The 14,793-nt window shown below is 39.7% G+C and overlaps 1 protein-coding gene across 1 annotated transcript in view; it reads left to right on the plus strand.

The window, feature by feature from the left end:
- Nucleotides 1–980: 980 nt before the first annotated feature.
- Nucleotides 981–14,793, plus strand: part of CNTN3 (contactin 3) — a 47,492-nt gene continuing 33,679 nt past the window's right edge. The window contains exons 1-2 of the mRNA XM_029958278.1: nucleotides 981–1,072; nucleotides 13,936–14,139. Of these exons, the coding sequence (XP_029814138.1) occupies nucleotides 1,000–1,072; nucleotides 13,936–14,139 (277 nt within the window). The 5' untranslated portion in view covers nucleotides 981–999. The remainder of the gene's footprint in view (nucleotides 1,073–13,935; nucleotides 14,140–14,793) is intronic.

Raw genomic sequence — 14,793 nt, forward strand, 5'->3', positions numbered from 1 at the left:
CGTTTAAAGACTGTGTGTTAGTGTCCTGTACAAGGTTATAAACAAACATGGGCTTTTTAAATTGTCTTCTGTTTGGTTTTGTTATGGAAAAATAATATGGTTTATTCATGGAAGAGCCTTTGTTAGTGTAGAACCTCAATCTTAGTTTGTTCTGCATGTTAAATCTAGCTTATTTCAAGGGTATAATGAGGCCATACTTTGTTGGATCTTGAATCAGTGGTTAAAGGGAAAGCTGATATAAATTTATGATAAAATATTTGCATTTATGTAAACTGTAGCATTTTTCTCCCCTCCAGAAGCATTTGGACAATGCTGTCAGGCACATGGTGGGATTTTTGGGGATGGTCCTGTGCAGGGCCAGGTGCTGGGCTCGATGATCCTTGTGGGTCCCCCTCCAGCTCAGAATATTCTGTGGCACTTACACAGCTTAAAATGATCACAGAGACCTGAGGCCGAGCAGGACAGATCACAGGGTCAACACACTGAGGTGCAGAGCTCCTGCTTTCTCCAGAACTTAGCAGTGTTCCAGGGATTCTCCTGCAGGGAGATTTGCCCTTTTCTCTTTAAAAAGATGCATCTCTGTTTTGGGAACAGCTGTGTTGTTATTTTGTGGTTGGTTAGAGGAGCTCAGTGGGATCTTGGTGGTGTTTTCATCAGAGCCTTCGCTGCAGAAGCAGCAGCAGTGGCTTAGGGACCTGTTTTTAAGTTACACTTATGGCTCCTTTTTGGTTACCAAAATTAGGGTAGCATAAGCCTAACAAAATTAGCCATGGGATCTGTCAAATTATATTGTTGCAAATTAGTTCAGTCCCTGTTCTGTCCCCCTCCCTGGTGTGGAACAGACACTTCTGCAGCTGCTCCAGAGAATGTGCCGGGTTTAGTTCCATAAGAGATGCGAGATCAGGGTTTGAGAACTTCAATCTCCTGCCTGTTGAGTCTTTTCTAATATCCACATCCCCTTTTCTTTCCAACACAGACCTCGAGAGCTCCAGGCCGAAGATGAGGAGCGCGGTGTCGGTGCGGGAGGGACAGGGGGTCGTGCTGCTCTGCGGACCAGCCCCCCGGGCAGGAGGTAAGGGACCCCCTGGCCTTCAGCTGGAGCTCATGGGGAAGGGGAATAGCCCTGGAAATCAAAATCAGAGATCCCCCAGAGAGAACAAGAATGAAATCTGGTTTCTAAACTAAACACAGAGAGAAAGAAACCAAAAAGAAAAGACGGGGGAGGGGAGTACTTAAGAGGATTTACTTCTATCTTGGAATCCTTTCTAGTTCCTAGTAATTTCTGTGCACTTAATGTGTCTGATTTTTATGGTATTTCCTGTAATTAATTGGGTATTTTCTGGAGTTAAATTCTGCCCAATTTCACAATTGCCAAGCCTCGATGAATCTACTTTTCTCTATGACTAGACAATTGCAGGGAGTAGATTGTTGTCTTTAATTATGCTGGTGTCTGCCTGTTTTCTTGCCATGGAGACATTCTGGGGTGTAATGTAATGATGCTGGTGTAATTTAAACCACTGCTGCATTGAGGGGGTGAGAAAACTAGATATAGACTGGATATGTGGATTCTTGGGGGACCAAAAGTTACAAGTACATTTAATCCCTCATTCTGCATCTTCAGTCTTTGACTAATTGCTATTGAGCCTCAAGTAATATTTGAAAGGAACTGGTTTTATTGTTTTTAATTGATATGGAGTGTCATTATCGAAGGACTGGGATGTTAAACATTGGATTTGATTGCAAAGACAAGGTAGTATAAGCTAGACATTGTATTCAATAATATAGGTATTGTGGCCTCATAAATTTGGCAGAGTCCAAGCAGACACAACCATAAAGTGGCAATTTTACAACTGTCTGAGCTTGCAGAATTTTTTTCTCCCTAAACTGATACATACTCTTAAATCATCTTTATAGCCTTGCAACAGCTTTGTCTTTTCAGCAGCTGAGAAAATGGGTCATTGTCCCAGCTATCTATATGAATTAGAATGATTAAATTTCTGCTTCTAGATGCAGCACGAAGTCTGAATGATCCCAGCTGTTCTCACACTCGTGTCCTGTGTGTGGGTTTATACCCAGAGGTGGTGACCAAACTGACAGCAACTCTGCCTGATTCTGGCAGTGTTTAAGTGTGAGGTGTTGAACAGGAGGTGATACAAAACATGCTCATGTTGCTGAGAACAGAGGTTTGAATGAACACGTGGCAGAGGTGAGAATTCCTTCTGCAGTCAGCAGATGGGATGTGATTGACACCCCCCACACTAATTGTGTTATTCCTGCAGAAAAGAGAGAGCTGAGTGCTCCCAGAATTACCAAATAGAACTGAGAATTGGTACCAGAATTACTTAAAATCCTTGGATTTGTCTGAGGGGATAGAGGATTAACTATTGAAGTTTTCAGCAAGCGTGGAGAAAGGTGAAAAAAGTCCCCCTTCTTTCTTCACTAAAATAAACCTGTAGCACAGTGACATCAAACATGCAGTGCCCCCAGATCTGACATGGCAGGATGCAGGTCAGTAAGTCTTGGATAAAATACCCATCCATGAAGCAGAAGTAGTTTGTTAGGAATAGCAGGGATGGTTTAGGAGCAGCAGACCTGCCCTGACGGCTGTTCAGCCCTTTCCAGATGAGTGATCTGACTTTTTTTTTTTTAATCTTTGGTACTGTATTTGTTGCATTGAGCTGTCAAATAATTTCAGACAATACTAATTCTAAAAACCTTCTCAAACAGCTTGTTTTCTCTTCCCCCCTCAGCACCCCAAATACTGTTCTTTTGTCTTCCCTCATGTTGTGCAGTTTCTAAGATCTCACCAGCTTAATTGCATGTATTTTCTGCATTCTCTGTAAGGAGTCTTCAAGAAGAGACTTGATTAAATGGTGATTATTCCTTCACATACAGCATTCCAGTTACAATAGAAACCAATGTTCAACCCCAAAGAAACGCCAGCTCAGAGTATGGAAAAAGAGAATTGCCTCTCTTCTACAATTTGGCATATTTTTTTCTTTGCTTATTTTTAGCACAGATATTTACATAAGTCATATGAATGTCCCTTTTCAATGGGGAGCAAATTGTTCTTGCAGTTCACAGTAGTTTTGTCCTTTTGAATTCTTCAGTTCCAATTCCATCAGGGCATGGACATCCACCATTTAAACCAACAATGGAACTCCGTTTAACTCCCTGCACATCAGCTCATGTGCTGAGCCTGTATTTTCACTTTGTGATGGCTGTTGTTGTGCAGGGGAGGAAGATGATGTTCTATATTTCCAGTTGAGGGTGTACAGATATTTTTTATATTTCTGTCATAAAGCTTGAGCTCTAACACAAACCACTCCAATACTTTCCTTAGAGCATTTTCCCTTCCTGGCATTCCCTTTCTAAGCAGTCTGGTTTGGGATTGACTGAATGGGAGACTCAGTAAATGACTGGCTTTGTGTAAGAAGAATTCCCCTCCAAATATTTTACTAATTCAGCCTGGTTTTATGTTCCTATTGTAAGTTGAATCATCATTGAACAGTGATTTTTGGATAATTAAGATGGTCCTCTGCCACAGTTCTGCATGGCCATACTTCTGGATATTTTAGCTCTGTTAAAATACCCTGGGTTTTGCCACAGATCAGTAAATCATCTCGCCCACATACTCAAAAGAGGGAATGACATCTAAAATTGATTTATGTAGATCTCCTGCTACTTTTTCTGTTGTTATAACCTTTAAATTGTACTTAACTCTCTACAGCTATTTCGATTTTTACTGTGTTGCTGTTATATTTTTAATGCTTTTAAAGGACTGTCAATACAACAAACATCTCAATGTACAAAACTTAACGTTGGACACAGTTAATGTGCAGCTGGTTAAAAAACATTCATGCGATGCTAATTTTTTCCCATTCTGCCAAGAATGGAAAAGACCAGACATATGGAGAGCTAAAAATGATTTTTCTCTGCTATTGATTTGGTTCCAAAATCAGTATCTAACGAGTGACAAAGACCTCAGTAAAGCAAATCTGCAAGTTCCTTTGGGGTTTTACCTACTGTTACCACTTGTGTTGTGATTACTGTGTAGCTTGTCTTCAGCTCTTATTTCTTTTCTCCAGATATTGTGATTTATATCTGGTTAGTACAGTCAGTTTTACTCATCTGACACTGGTGTTGGATTTATGAGGTATTTCTGCTCTTGGAGAGAGGAGGAAGGAGTGTGGCCTAGTCCTTTTATGTTGTCTGGGGCTGTGTCAGGGCTGCTTTATACACAGAGAAAAAGTTGATTTTTAACGGCAGCAGTGAAGATTTGACATTTTAGCAAATTTAGTTTGCCTGGAAAAGCTAGACATTAGCTTTACATTGGTGGATATACTCCCTGTTACCTTGTTCCTATATGGAATGTGACCATAACCCAGGAGAACTTCAGGAAATGACAGCAGTGTTGTGGAGCTGACGAGGTGTTCCTTGGCAATTGCAAGGCAGTTCCCTTTGTCTTAAATTCATGTGATATGTGGTCCTATTTCATGCAATATGGCAAGGATAATTCTGAATATATAAGGCAGCAAGAAGGTCCTCGCTCTTTATATCATTCCCTGATAAATGTAGAGTTCATCAATAAACGAGACTGTATTTGAAGGACAGGGATCAATTCAGCTCACAGCATATTATCCTGGAGTTGTGACATGCTGATATGAAATAATATTAGATCATGGAAAAATAGATCCCAATTTATTGCTCAGTGTTTGCTGTGACAAATCATTCAAGGAATAATGTCATGTCTGTTGCAAATGACTTATTTAGACTTGCAGATTTTTTGCTCGTGTCTCTTGTATTGCCATTTGGAGACCTGCAAGCTCCAGCAAGGCAGTGCTTCATGAATAATGTGGCATGGGAAGCATCTCAGATGCCAGAAATATTTTGATGCTTTTGATTACTTCCTTTCTGCAACCCTAGAATAGCAATGTGCTGTTTTTCAGGGAACTGTAAATTGAATTAGTTTTACTTACTCGGCTTTGGAGACGTTTCCTACCCTCAAAGCAAAGCTAAATGGATAGAACTGCAAAATATGATTTCTTTTCTGATACCTGTCAGTGTTTTCATAGCATCACATCAGGGAATGGTTTGGGTTGGAAGAGACCTCAAAACCCATCCAGTTCCACCCCCTGCCACAGGCAGGGACACCTTCCACTAGCCCAGGTTGCTCCAAGCCCTGTCCAACCTGGCCTTGGACACTTCCAGGGATGGGGCAGCCACAGCTTCTCTGGGCACCCTGTGCCAGGGCCTCCCCACCCTCCCAGGGAAGGATTCCTTCCCAATATCCAACCTAAACCTCCTTCCAGGAGGTGAAAAGCATCCTGGGTTTGCAGCTTTAATTCTTGCTTTTGTTGCAGGTTGTGGATAACACTCACCTGGGCATGAGCAATCAATCACCCTGCCAGAGGTTTTGCACCAAAACACGTTCTAAGGAGACAAGTACATTGAATATTGTAAAAGCAATGGCCTTAAAAATGGTTCCGTGGTGTTCTTGTGCTGTTTTCAATCTGCCAAGGAGAAATGGCATTTTTATTTAAAAATATATTTTGCAATAGTCCTGCTGGTGTCATCATCATCATCTGCACAAATTTCAGCTGACAGTTTGAAGTCAAATGGCACCTGAGAGACACTTATATTTGTCCATATGAGAGAAAATAATACATGTTCACAGCTGGATTTTACAATGATTTCTCTCTGTCAGGGCATTATTTTCACCACCAGTAGCAGACCAATGCTACAGAGACACTCCTTTATGCACTTTATCAAATGCAGTCTTCCTGAAGCACTTTTTCCTTTTGATAAACCTGTGTTCCAGGCTGAAGTAATCCAGGCTAACATTAATATATCTTATTTATGTACTTGTGAAACATCTTCAGTTACTTTATAGAACAGTTTTTTAAGCTGATGTGGAGGTGTATAACTGGCCTAAGAAGCTTTTAGCAAAAGATACCAGTTTCTTGCTCTGAATTCTTACAGAACTCTTCAACTCCACGTCCCATTATGCAGATTAATAACACTGAACACATGAATATATTTGTGTTTGTTTTATTTCTTAGATGTTTGGTATTCTGTCTGTTTTGTCTTAGTTTAAGAGATCGATCTAGATCATGGCCAGGTGGTGAGTAGGACATAAAGCTGAGTATCATGGATTATTGAGTGAGAGCAAAAAGTAGAGGAGGTTTTTGTGGGAATAATTCTGCATAAGTTTCACCAGCAAAATGTGTGTGGGCACTCCAGAACACCTTGGAACACTATGGAATGAGACCTTGAAAGACTGTGGGCTGTGCACTTTGAAGCTGTAGTCCTCTCATTAGCCCTCCTGCCTGAACCTGAATAAACTAAAAGAGGCAGAAAGATGAAATACGAGTTTTTTTTAGTGGGAAACCGCCTCTTGTTGGTGGAGTATTTGTTGGGAGAATGGGGAGATGGAAAGAAAAAGGTAGATTAGGAAGAACCAAATTGCAGGAAAAAGTTGAGGTTGAACCTTTTCACTTACCTTCTCCCAGGTATCTCAGTTATGCCTTGGGGGAAAAGAGGAGAAAACTGGAGAAAATAAATGGATTTGGCTCTCTGCCAAGTTTATTTTTATCCCTAAATTGTGACTGTTGGTTATTTCTCCTCCAACTCTTTATTATCCTCTCTACTAAAATATTTGAGTTTCCCTTTGGGAACAGGATAATTGATTAGGAAGAGGCAGGAGGGAGGTGGCTGCAGTCAAACACAGTCACAGCTGATCACTGCACTCTGAACAAGAGAGCTGAAAGGCATTTTTGTTTTTCACAAGGGTTTACCAAGTACCTTCTCCTAAATGAGTGCAAGAGTTCCAAATGAAATTTGTCACTAATTACTGCTTCCACCTATAAACGGTAGTACATTCCTTTGAAAATTTACTCTTGGGTATTTCCATTAGTTTCCCTTAGTTTATGTCCCTAATATTTAACATTCAGAAGAAATCAAATTTATTCAAGTTGAGCAATAAACTATGGTCTTTTTACCCTCAAAATTACTATAGGCAGGAAGCAATTTAAAATACTTTCAACTGTTGAAAAAGCACAACAGAGTTGTTGGAAATGCTCTCAGCAATTAAATGTAAAGTTCTAGGGAGGTGATTAAAAGAACAGTTTGTCACTTGAAATGGATATGGCTGATGGGTATGTATTTAAATATTGCTTCCTAAAGCAGTTTCTTACTTTTCCCTGCACTTCCAGAGTGGGAACAGGCTGATCAGAGCCAGGACACTCTGAATGACACAGAGAGTCTGAAACAATTAGTGCAGAAATGTGATAAAGAGGAGCTAATCCGTCCCCTTCCAGCACAGCTACAGGGGAAGGGAAATCGGGGTTTTTATTCAGCACTGGAACCCAAAGGCAGAGAAGCATTTTGTTAGACTTTCTCATTAGCATCTGCACTTCCTTGGGAGCGCCAAGGAACATTTAACCTGCCAGTTAAGGAGCAGTTTTATATTAAAAGGTCATGTTCAGTTTGAAACCCAGCCCTGGCTAATGGTCGAATCCCTCGTGTGGCAGGAGAACAGGCAGAGCTTTTCCAGGGAATGTGCCCTTCAGAATTGTGCTTACCAGGAGGGGGGTTTTGTGGTATTAATAAAGAAGCGCCACTGCCAGTCTCAAACATCTGTTTCCCAAGGATGAGCTTAGAAATGTTTAGGTTTTAATTACAGTGGTGAGCTTTGCTTTTGACGCTGCTTTGAAAGACTTAGAAAAGCTCTTATTAAATTATTAAATAGAGAGAATGACTTACCTTCAATGGGCTGTTTTACATCCCTGTGGCAGCTGTGCAAAGGTGACAGATCAGTGTGTGTGCAGTTACTACTTGGCCAGTCCTGTGGTTGTGCTGTAGGTTGGGGGACAGCAGAGAAAACCACAATTTCCTGTGTTTAAAGAACTGCATCTGTTTTTACATCGCACCAGCTCATTTCCAAATCACAAAACGAGTGGACTCTCACCATATTCCATTTAAAAATGAAAATTAGGTTTTAGCCTGAAGTAGGAACCTTGCAACTTCAGCTGAAACATTTCAATATTCTCATTAAATGTGTAGATTGAAATTGCGAGATATTGCGTGTGTGTCACGCTGCTCTCATTGTTTTGGGCTGTTCCCTACACAGGAGTTGCATGCCTGATTACCTGCACAGCAGGCTGAAAATTGATCTTCTCTATTTTAGCTATAAAATAATTCACCTTTTGTGCCAAAACAATTAATGTTATACATTAGTTTCAAATCAGAGTGTTTCCATTATGCTCCGGAATTAATTTCTCGGGATACGTTCTTCAGTTTTGGGGGCCAGCCTGAGATTCCCGTCGTGCAGTTTACATCTTGTATAAACAAAAATATCTTCAGCCAAAAGAAGAGAGTTACTCCAGAGAGCACGGGGGGAATTTCACAAGTTGGGAAAACTTTGCAGTATTTGAAGCAGATGCTCATTGTCCCACCTGACTCCTGGTGGCCACAATTCAAGCCATGTTGTAGAGGTTTTGTAGCTGTCACTGCTTTTACATAGAAAGCATGAACAAAAATTAAATTAACAACCTACAGTTTACAGATAGTTTGTAGTCTGAAGTGTGACTGCAGTTAAAGACTTCTTCGTTGTTGGTGGTAGAACTACTTGAATGCAAACAGTTCAGGACTCCCCTTGGAAATCCACGGTCTGAGGGTCGTTCCGATTTGCTTTTCCCAGCTGAACATACTTAGCACAGTTGGGCATTTATTGTGCTCCAGAATATACCCTAAACCCCTGAAATGATGTACAGTTTATTTCAAATGAAATAAACACTGTGAAGTGTTTTTTCAATGCCAAAGCATTATCATTCCTGACAGTGGCAACCAAAGAAGTTTTAAAATCCAGTTCACACATGTGCTCAGGGATCCCATATTGGAGCACATAAACACCTTGTCTTATGCCTACAGTGCACAAGATTTTTATTTGGAGAGCAACCTTTAAGGTTTGCCAAAAAAATAAGAGATGTTATTTATTTTATGGCGAAGATAAAGGATTACCAACAGCAGCCTTGCAGCTGGTGTTGGTGCCTTGCCCAGGGAAGGAGGGACTACTCAGGGTCAACTCAGCGGAGTAAAGTAGCTGCAGGTGCCCAAAATAAGAAAGTAAAAGTAGTTAAGGAGAAGTTTGAAGGGAGTTTAATGCACTTTTACCTCATGCAGATTATTTTCCTACTTCTAAATAATTTGTTTGCACTTTCCTGGAGGTTCCTGTGCAGACACACAGAGCTGCAGCAGTGACAAATTGGCATTTCTGTGGGTGAGTGCCCCCAAAACCCCACCTGAATTCTCAGAGTCTGTACACTGAGAGCTCCCTCCTTCCTGAGTGAAGCTCATCCACAGAACAAGAGGCTTTGCTCCATTTTCTGCCATTTCACCACAGTTTGAGCTGAAAGTGGGCCAAATGATGAGCTAATTGGTTTCTTCCTTAATTATGGAATCTGTCATTATCCTCTCAAAATCAGTGTTACTTTTCCATTACTTTTAACTCTGAGGTAGATAATTTCAAATAGCTGCTTCTGTGTTTTTAATTGCAGTTTCTGTCATTGCTCAATTCTGTCTGATTAGTGTCTTCCAAACAGTTTTTCAGAAGCCACATCCCATTCCATGGGTTGGACAGAGCTCCAGTTGGAGCCAGAAAATACCAGGATATTTCAGCTTCCCCCATGTATCTCAGAATATTGTAATATCAGAATTTCAGAACTGCATGAAATAATATTTGGGTATCAGTGATTGACATGAAATTTTGGGTTGGTATTTTTGTTTTTTTTTTAAAAAACCTCTAAGTATTCTTCAATCAGCTTGATGCCCTCAAAAAATCAAGAATTTTCATTCCTTATCAGGTTTATTTATGGAAACATCCACTTGACCAATTCAAATCAAGTCAGTTTTCTGAACCTTTGAAATCTGTTTCAGAAGAATATTGATCACATCATTTACTTTTGGCTATTTTAGAAATCTCATTTAGGTGTGAATTATGGGGCTGGTGGATATACATTAAACAGGTGTAGAGAAGTGATGGTCTAGAACAAAAGGAACAAGAGACACTCAGGATTTGTGCATTTAGTGAGTAAAATAAACTATGAATTGGCCCTTTCAGTCATAGGTCTATTTGCCTTTTTTTTCTTTCCCAAAAAGCTACTTCTTTGCAAACTTCCAGAATTCAGTTACAGTTTTGGATTTCCACAGCTACTGTTGTCTCTTCATTTCTGTTCACAAGAAATAAAATCCTCCTGGTTCCATAAATGGTTGCAGTCTCTCTTAGAGGAAATATATAATATAATTAAAAGCAATATTTTCAAAAGGATGTGCATGAACTTAAAGCCTTGACTCTAGTTAAAAACTACTAACTGTGTAGGGCTTATTTCCTTTAGCAACATTAATTTGGGTTTTTCAAGGCTCAGAGAAATGACCATGGTAGATCTCAAGGGCCATGCTGATTTAATTGTTGAGTTTTGTAAAAAAAAAAAATCAAGTTTAAAGCTGGCAGGTAATTTTATAAACATTTTTTAATTGAGCACTTCAGTGCACAAAAGGCCTAGAACAGTGTGAACATGCTGAGTGTGTTGTGGTTTGTAGATTGCACAGTAAATAATAATCAAATAATGCAAAATAAAGAGAAACCGCCAAGCAAGACGTAGTAAACAAATAAAAATTTGAGTAATAACTGTAATTTCCAATACCTTATCCATGTATGGGCCCCAAATAAGGAAAAAATGCATTGGAAAGCAAAGGCTCAGATCTCAGAGGAAGCCCAGGAGAGACATATTACTTCCATTTATAATAGAAAATCAACTGGAAACTTGTAATTGACAGGAAGGGAGTGAGTTTGGGTCCCTCGAGGTGCCCTCGGATCAGCAACAGGCAAATGGTGTAAACATAATAAATCACACAACAAGTTGGTTTCATACGATTTTTTTTTTTCCCTGGAAAATAAGGATACAGTTTTGTAAGGTACAATAAATATAAAATGAGGTATTGGCTGGAAAGAAACACCCTGCTCCTTTTTTAAGAGAGTCGATGAAAATATATGTTGAATGGGAAATGAGGTTTCCAGGAGTGTTTATTCATAGGCTGCTGAAGGATCCAATTAAACTGGAATACACTTTGTGTGGCTTTCATAATCATAATGACTGATTTCAATGGGTTTACTCTTGACTTAACCCAATATAATAGGAATGAAATGAAGCTGCTTATTTTCCTGCTGTATATCCAGAGCTGTCCATCCCCTTTGACTGTTTTGAACAACATCTTTTTTCTTTTTCTCTTTTTTTTTTTTCTTCAGCATAAAATAATACTTTGAGCAAGGAAACACAAGTAGCTCAATAAATACCAGAGCCAGTGAAGCCTGGCATCACCCACTGCTGTGTCTTATGGATGTCTGAGTTTGATGCAGAGCTGAAAATGTGGGTTTTTTTTTTTCCTTACAGTTCCTGAATTGGTACCTAATTTGGTGTGCAGCCTCTCCCTCAGCCTCGTGATCACTCTCTCCATCCAGCTCTTCTGTAGAAACAGAATTATACTTTATTTTCTAGTCTTTCCCATTTAGAAAGACCATACAGTCCTTACTGTCTAAGACATCCTAGTCCCCTTCAGGCTCCTCAGGTGTACTCTTTTATTTTTTTTTTTTATTTTTTTTTAAATTAGCTTTAATTTTATTTTTTTCTGTTGGAAGTTGGCTGATGGAGGGAGCAGAACAAAACCACAGCCAGACCCATCCAGCTCCCACCTCCCTGCTGCCAGTGCTCACCCAGCCCTCTCAGTTCATCAGCAAACCATTGACACGGTGGGATTTGTACTGCACTTTGGGAGGGAGAAGAGTTACACAGAATATTTTTGTCTGGATGTAGGAATATTCTTTGGCTTATGTCCAAGACCCTGGTGACAAATCTCAAAAGTCTTACTTGAAGTCAAGCTTGATCATAAGGTTTTGCTTCCCACTGCACAAACTCTCCTGTTGTTTCTTATTAGCTTCCCTTTCCCTAAATTATTTACACCTCTGGAGTGAGGTAAGAAGGAATTTTAGTGAAAGCTGTTGTTTCACCTCCTGCAAGTGATGATCTTCAAGGTCTTTGCCAACCTGAACAGTTCTGTGGTTCTGTTTCTGTTCTCAATAAGAAGTATTTCTAACTGTGACAGAAGTTTAACTCCTGAGAAGAGCTCTGAGCCTGTTAATTGTTGGTACACACCACTCCTGCAAAATTATCTTAATGAAAGAAGTTTAAATATTGATAGAAGAAAATTAAATGCAATTATGATGAGCCATTTCATTTGATACCCTTTTTCTGCATTAACCAGTCCATAAATATTTTAATAATTTCATTTATTCAGTGGTTTTTTTTTTTTCATCTGCATAGCCTTATCTTGTGTTAAATTGTCCTGTTGCACAATTGGCTTTAGAATCCTGGCTGCATGGATGGCAGGGTTCAGAAAATGTCAGCTCTCCATTTCATGACTTCATCCCAAATTTATGCACCTTCAAATTAAACCTGTGCAAAAAGGGATGATCTTCATTTTGTAGGGGCAGCACAAATGCTACAGATACTTCAACATGAAGACAGGTCAGTCAAGCTCTAATTGTCCCTAATTAGCACTTCCAGGAGCTGTAATCTTTGTATAAACTTTCAGCTGGGTGGCATGTGGGTGAAAAATTATTTCTTGCCTAGAACACCATTAAAAATTAATTTCCTTTGATACTGTAGGATGTGAATGAGACAAACACGTGGCCTTGCACAGGAAGGGGCTTTGCCAATTAAAATTGGATGCACAGAGCTCAGAGTGTTCAGGAAAAAAACAAATTTAGGGGAGTTTTTGCCAGATCTCTCAGTTTGTTTCTTGAATTCTGCAGGTTTTTTATTTTCCATTCAAATGATCCTAATGAATGGTAGCAAGGGCTACTTTGCCATATCATACAGAGATTTTTTTTAATGGACTGCTTATGGATTTTTGTGTGAAAAAATGGTTTTGCTCTGTGATGAGCCCTGCTGGGAATTTAGGCTTCTTTTGGCATTCCTTTCACGTGGATACTCCTGTCCTGTTTCTACCTGCTAAGTATGAAGCTGAGTTGTGGGGTAACTACTGAACAAATAATCTTTCATTTTAGCAAAGTTTGCTCTCCTTTTTGCTGTATGCTCCTCTTTCCTTGCATGTATTAAGTCTTTTAAAAAAATAGATTAAAAAAAAAAGAGAAATATTTAAAAGAAAACCCTACCCTTGTGTAAAATGCTTGGAATTTCTATCACCTTCTGCTGGGGGAGATAAAGATTCATTGAATAGAATGGGGTTTCTTTCTGGTTTCTGGTACTCTGGCAAATTTATTTTTCTCAGTCATTGGCTCTCTGGTCCTGTTTGTTACATAATAAAGTATATATTATGTATATTATATATAATTATATAATATATATATCATTATGTATATTACGTATATTATATATAGTTATTATGTATATGTATATGTATATTATGTAATATTATATATTATTTTTGTATATTATATATATTATATTATGCTATATTATGTATATTATATATAATTATTATGTATATTAATTATATATAATTATAATAACTATTATGTATAATCATTATATATTATTTTATAATTAAATATATTATATATTATGTATATAGTATGTTATATATTATGTATATACATTACTATTATATTACTGTATATATGTGTATAATATATATTATCTATTTTATTATATTATTTTATATATTTGATTATTATATATTACATTGTATTATATATTATATTACTATATAAATATATAAATATATATTTTATATATAATATATAATATATGTGTATATAATAAAATATTAGAAAATACAGTCATAAACTGATTTTTGAGGGAAAAAAAATGTGAGAAGCATTCTCAAACATCTTTGCTTTTATTTCTTACCAACTAGAATTGTCCTTTGCTTGGATCTTCAACGAGTATCCCTCGTTTGTCCAAGAGGACAGCCGGCGGTTTGTGTCCCAGGAGACGGGGCACCTCTACATAGCCAAGGTGGAGCCGTCGGACGTGGGCAATTACACGTGTGTGGTGACCAGCTCCGTGACCAACAGCCAGGTCCTGGGCTCGCCCACCCCCCTGGTGCTGCGCACGGACGGTAGGGCTGCCCCTCCAGCTGGGAGTGGTGACACGTCTGGGTGTCACTCAGTGGTTTTGTGTCTCACGTCTGTTGTCAGAATGCTGATGGATTGGTACACAAATATCTTCTGTTGCCTGCCCACAGAATGAACCAGGTTGGAAAGGACCTCTGAGATCAGCGAGTCCAGCCTGTGACCCAGCCCCACCCTGTCACCCAGACCGTGGCACTGATGCCACATCCAGTCTGTCCTTAAACACCTCCAGGGCAGTGACTCCCCCACCTCCCTGGGCAGCCCATTCCAGTGTCTGATCACTCTCTCTGCAAAGAATTTCTTGCCAATGTCCAACCTAAACCTCCCCTGGTGCAGCTCAAGGCTGTGCCCTCTTGTCCTACTGCTGGTTCCTGGAGAAGAGCCCAACCCCCCCCGGCTCCCCTCTCCTGTCAGGGAGTTGCAGAGAGTGAGAAGGTCTCCCCTGAACCTCCTCCTCTTCAGGCTGAACAGCCCCAGCTCCCTCAGCCTCTCCTCACAGCACTTGTGCTCCAGACCCTTCCCCAGCCTGGTTGCCCTTCTCTGGACCTGCTCCAGCCCCTCCATGTCCTTCCTGAGCTGAGGGCCCAGAACTGGGCACAGCACTCGAGGGGTGGCCTCACAGTGCCAAGTACAGGGACAGA

This window comes from Manacus vitellinus, unplaced genomic scaffold (assembly GCF_001715985.3).
Source record: "Manacus vitellinus isolate BGI_N305 unplaced genomic scaffold, ASM171598v3 scaffold_14_pilon, whole genome shotgun sequence".
Classification (NCBI taxonomy): Eukaryota; Metazoa; Chordata; class Aves; order Passeriformes; family Pipridae; genus Manacus; species Manacus vitellinus.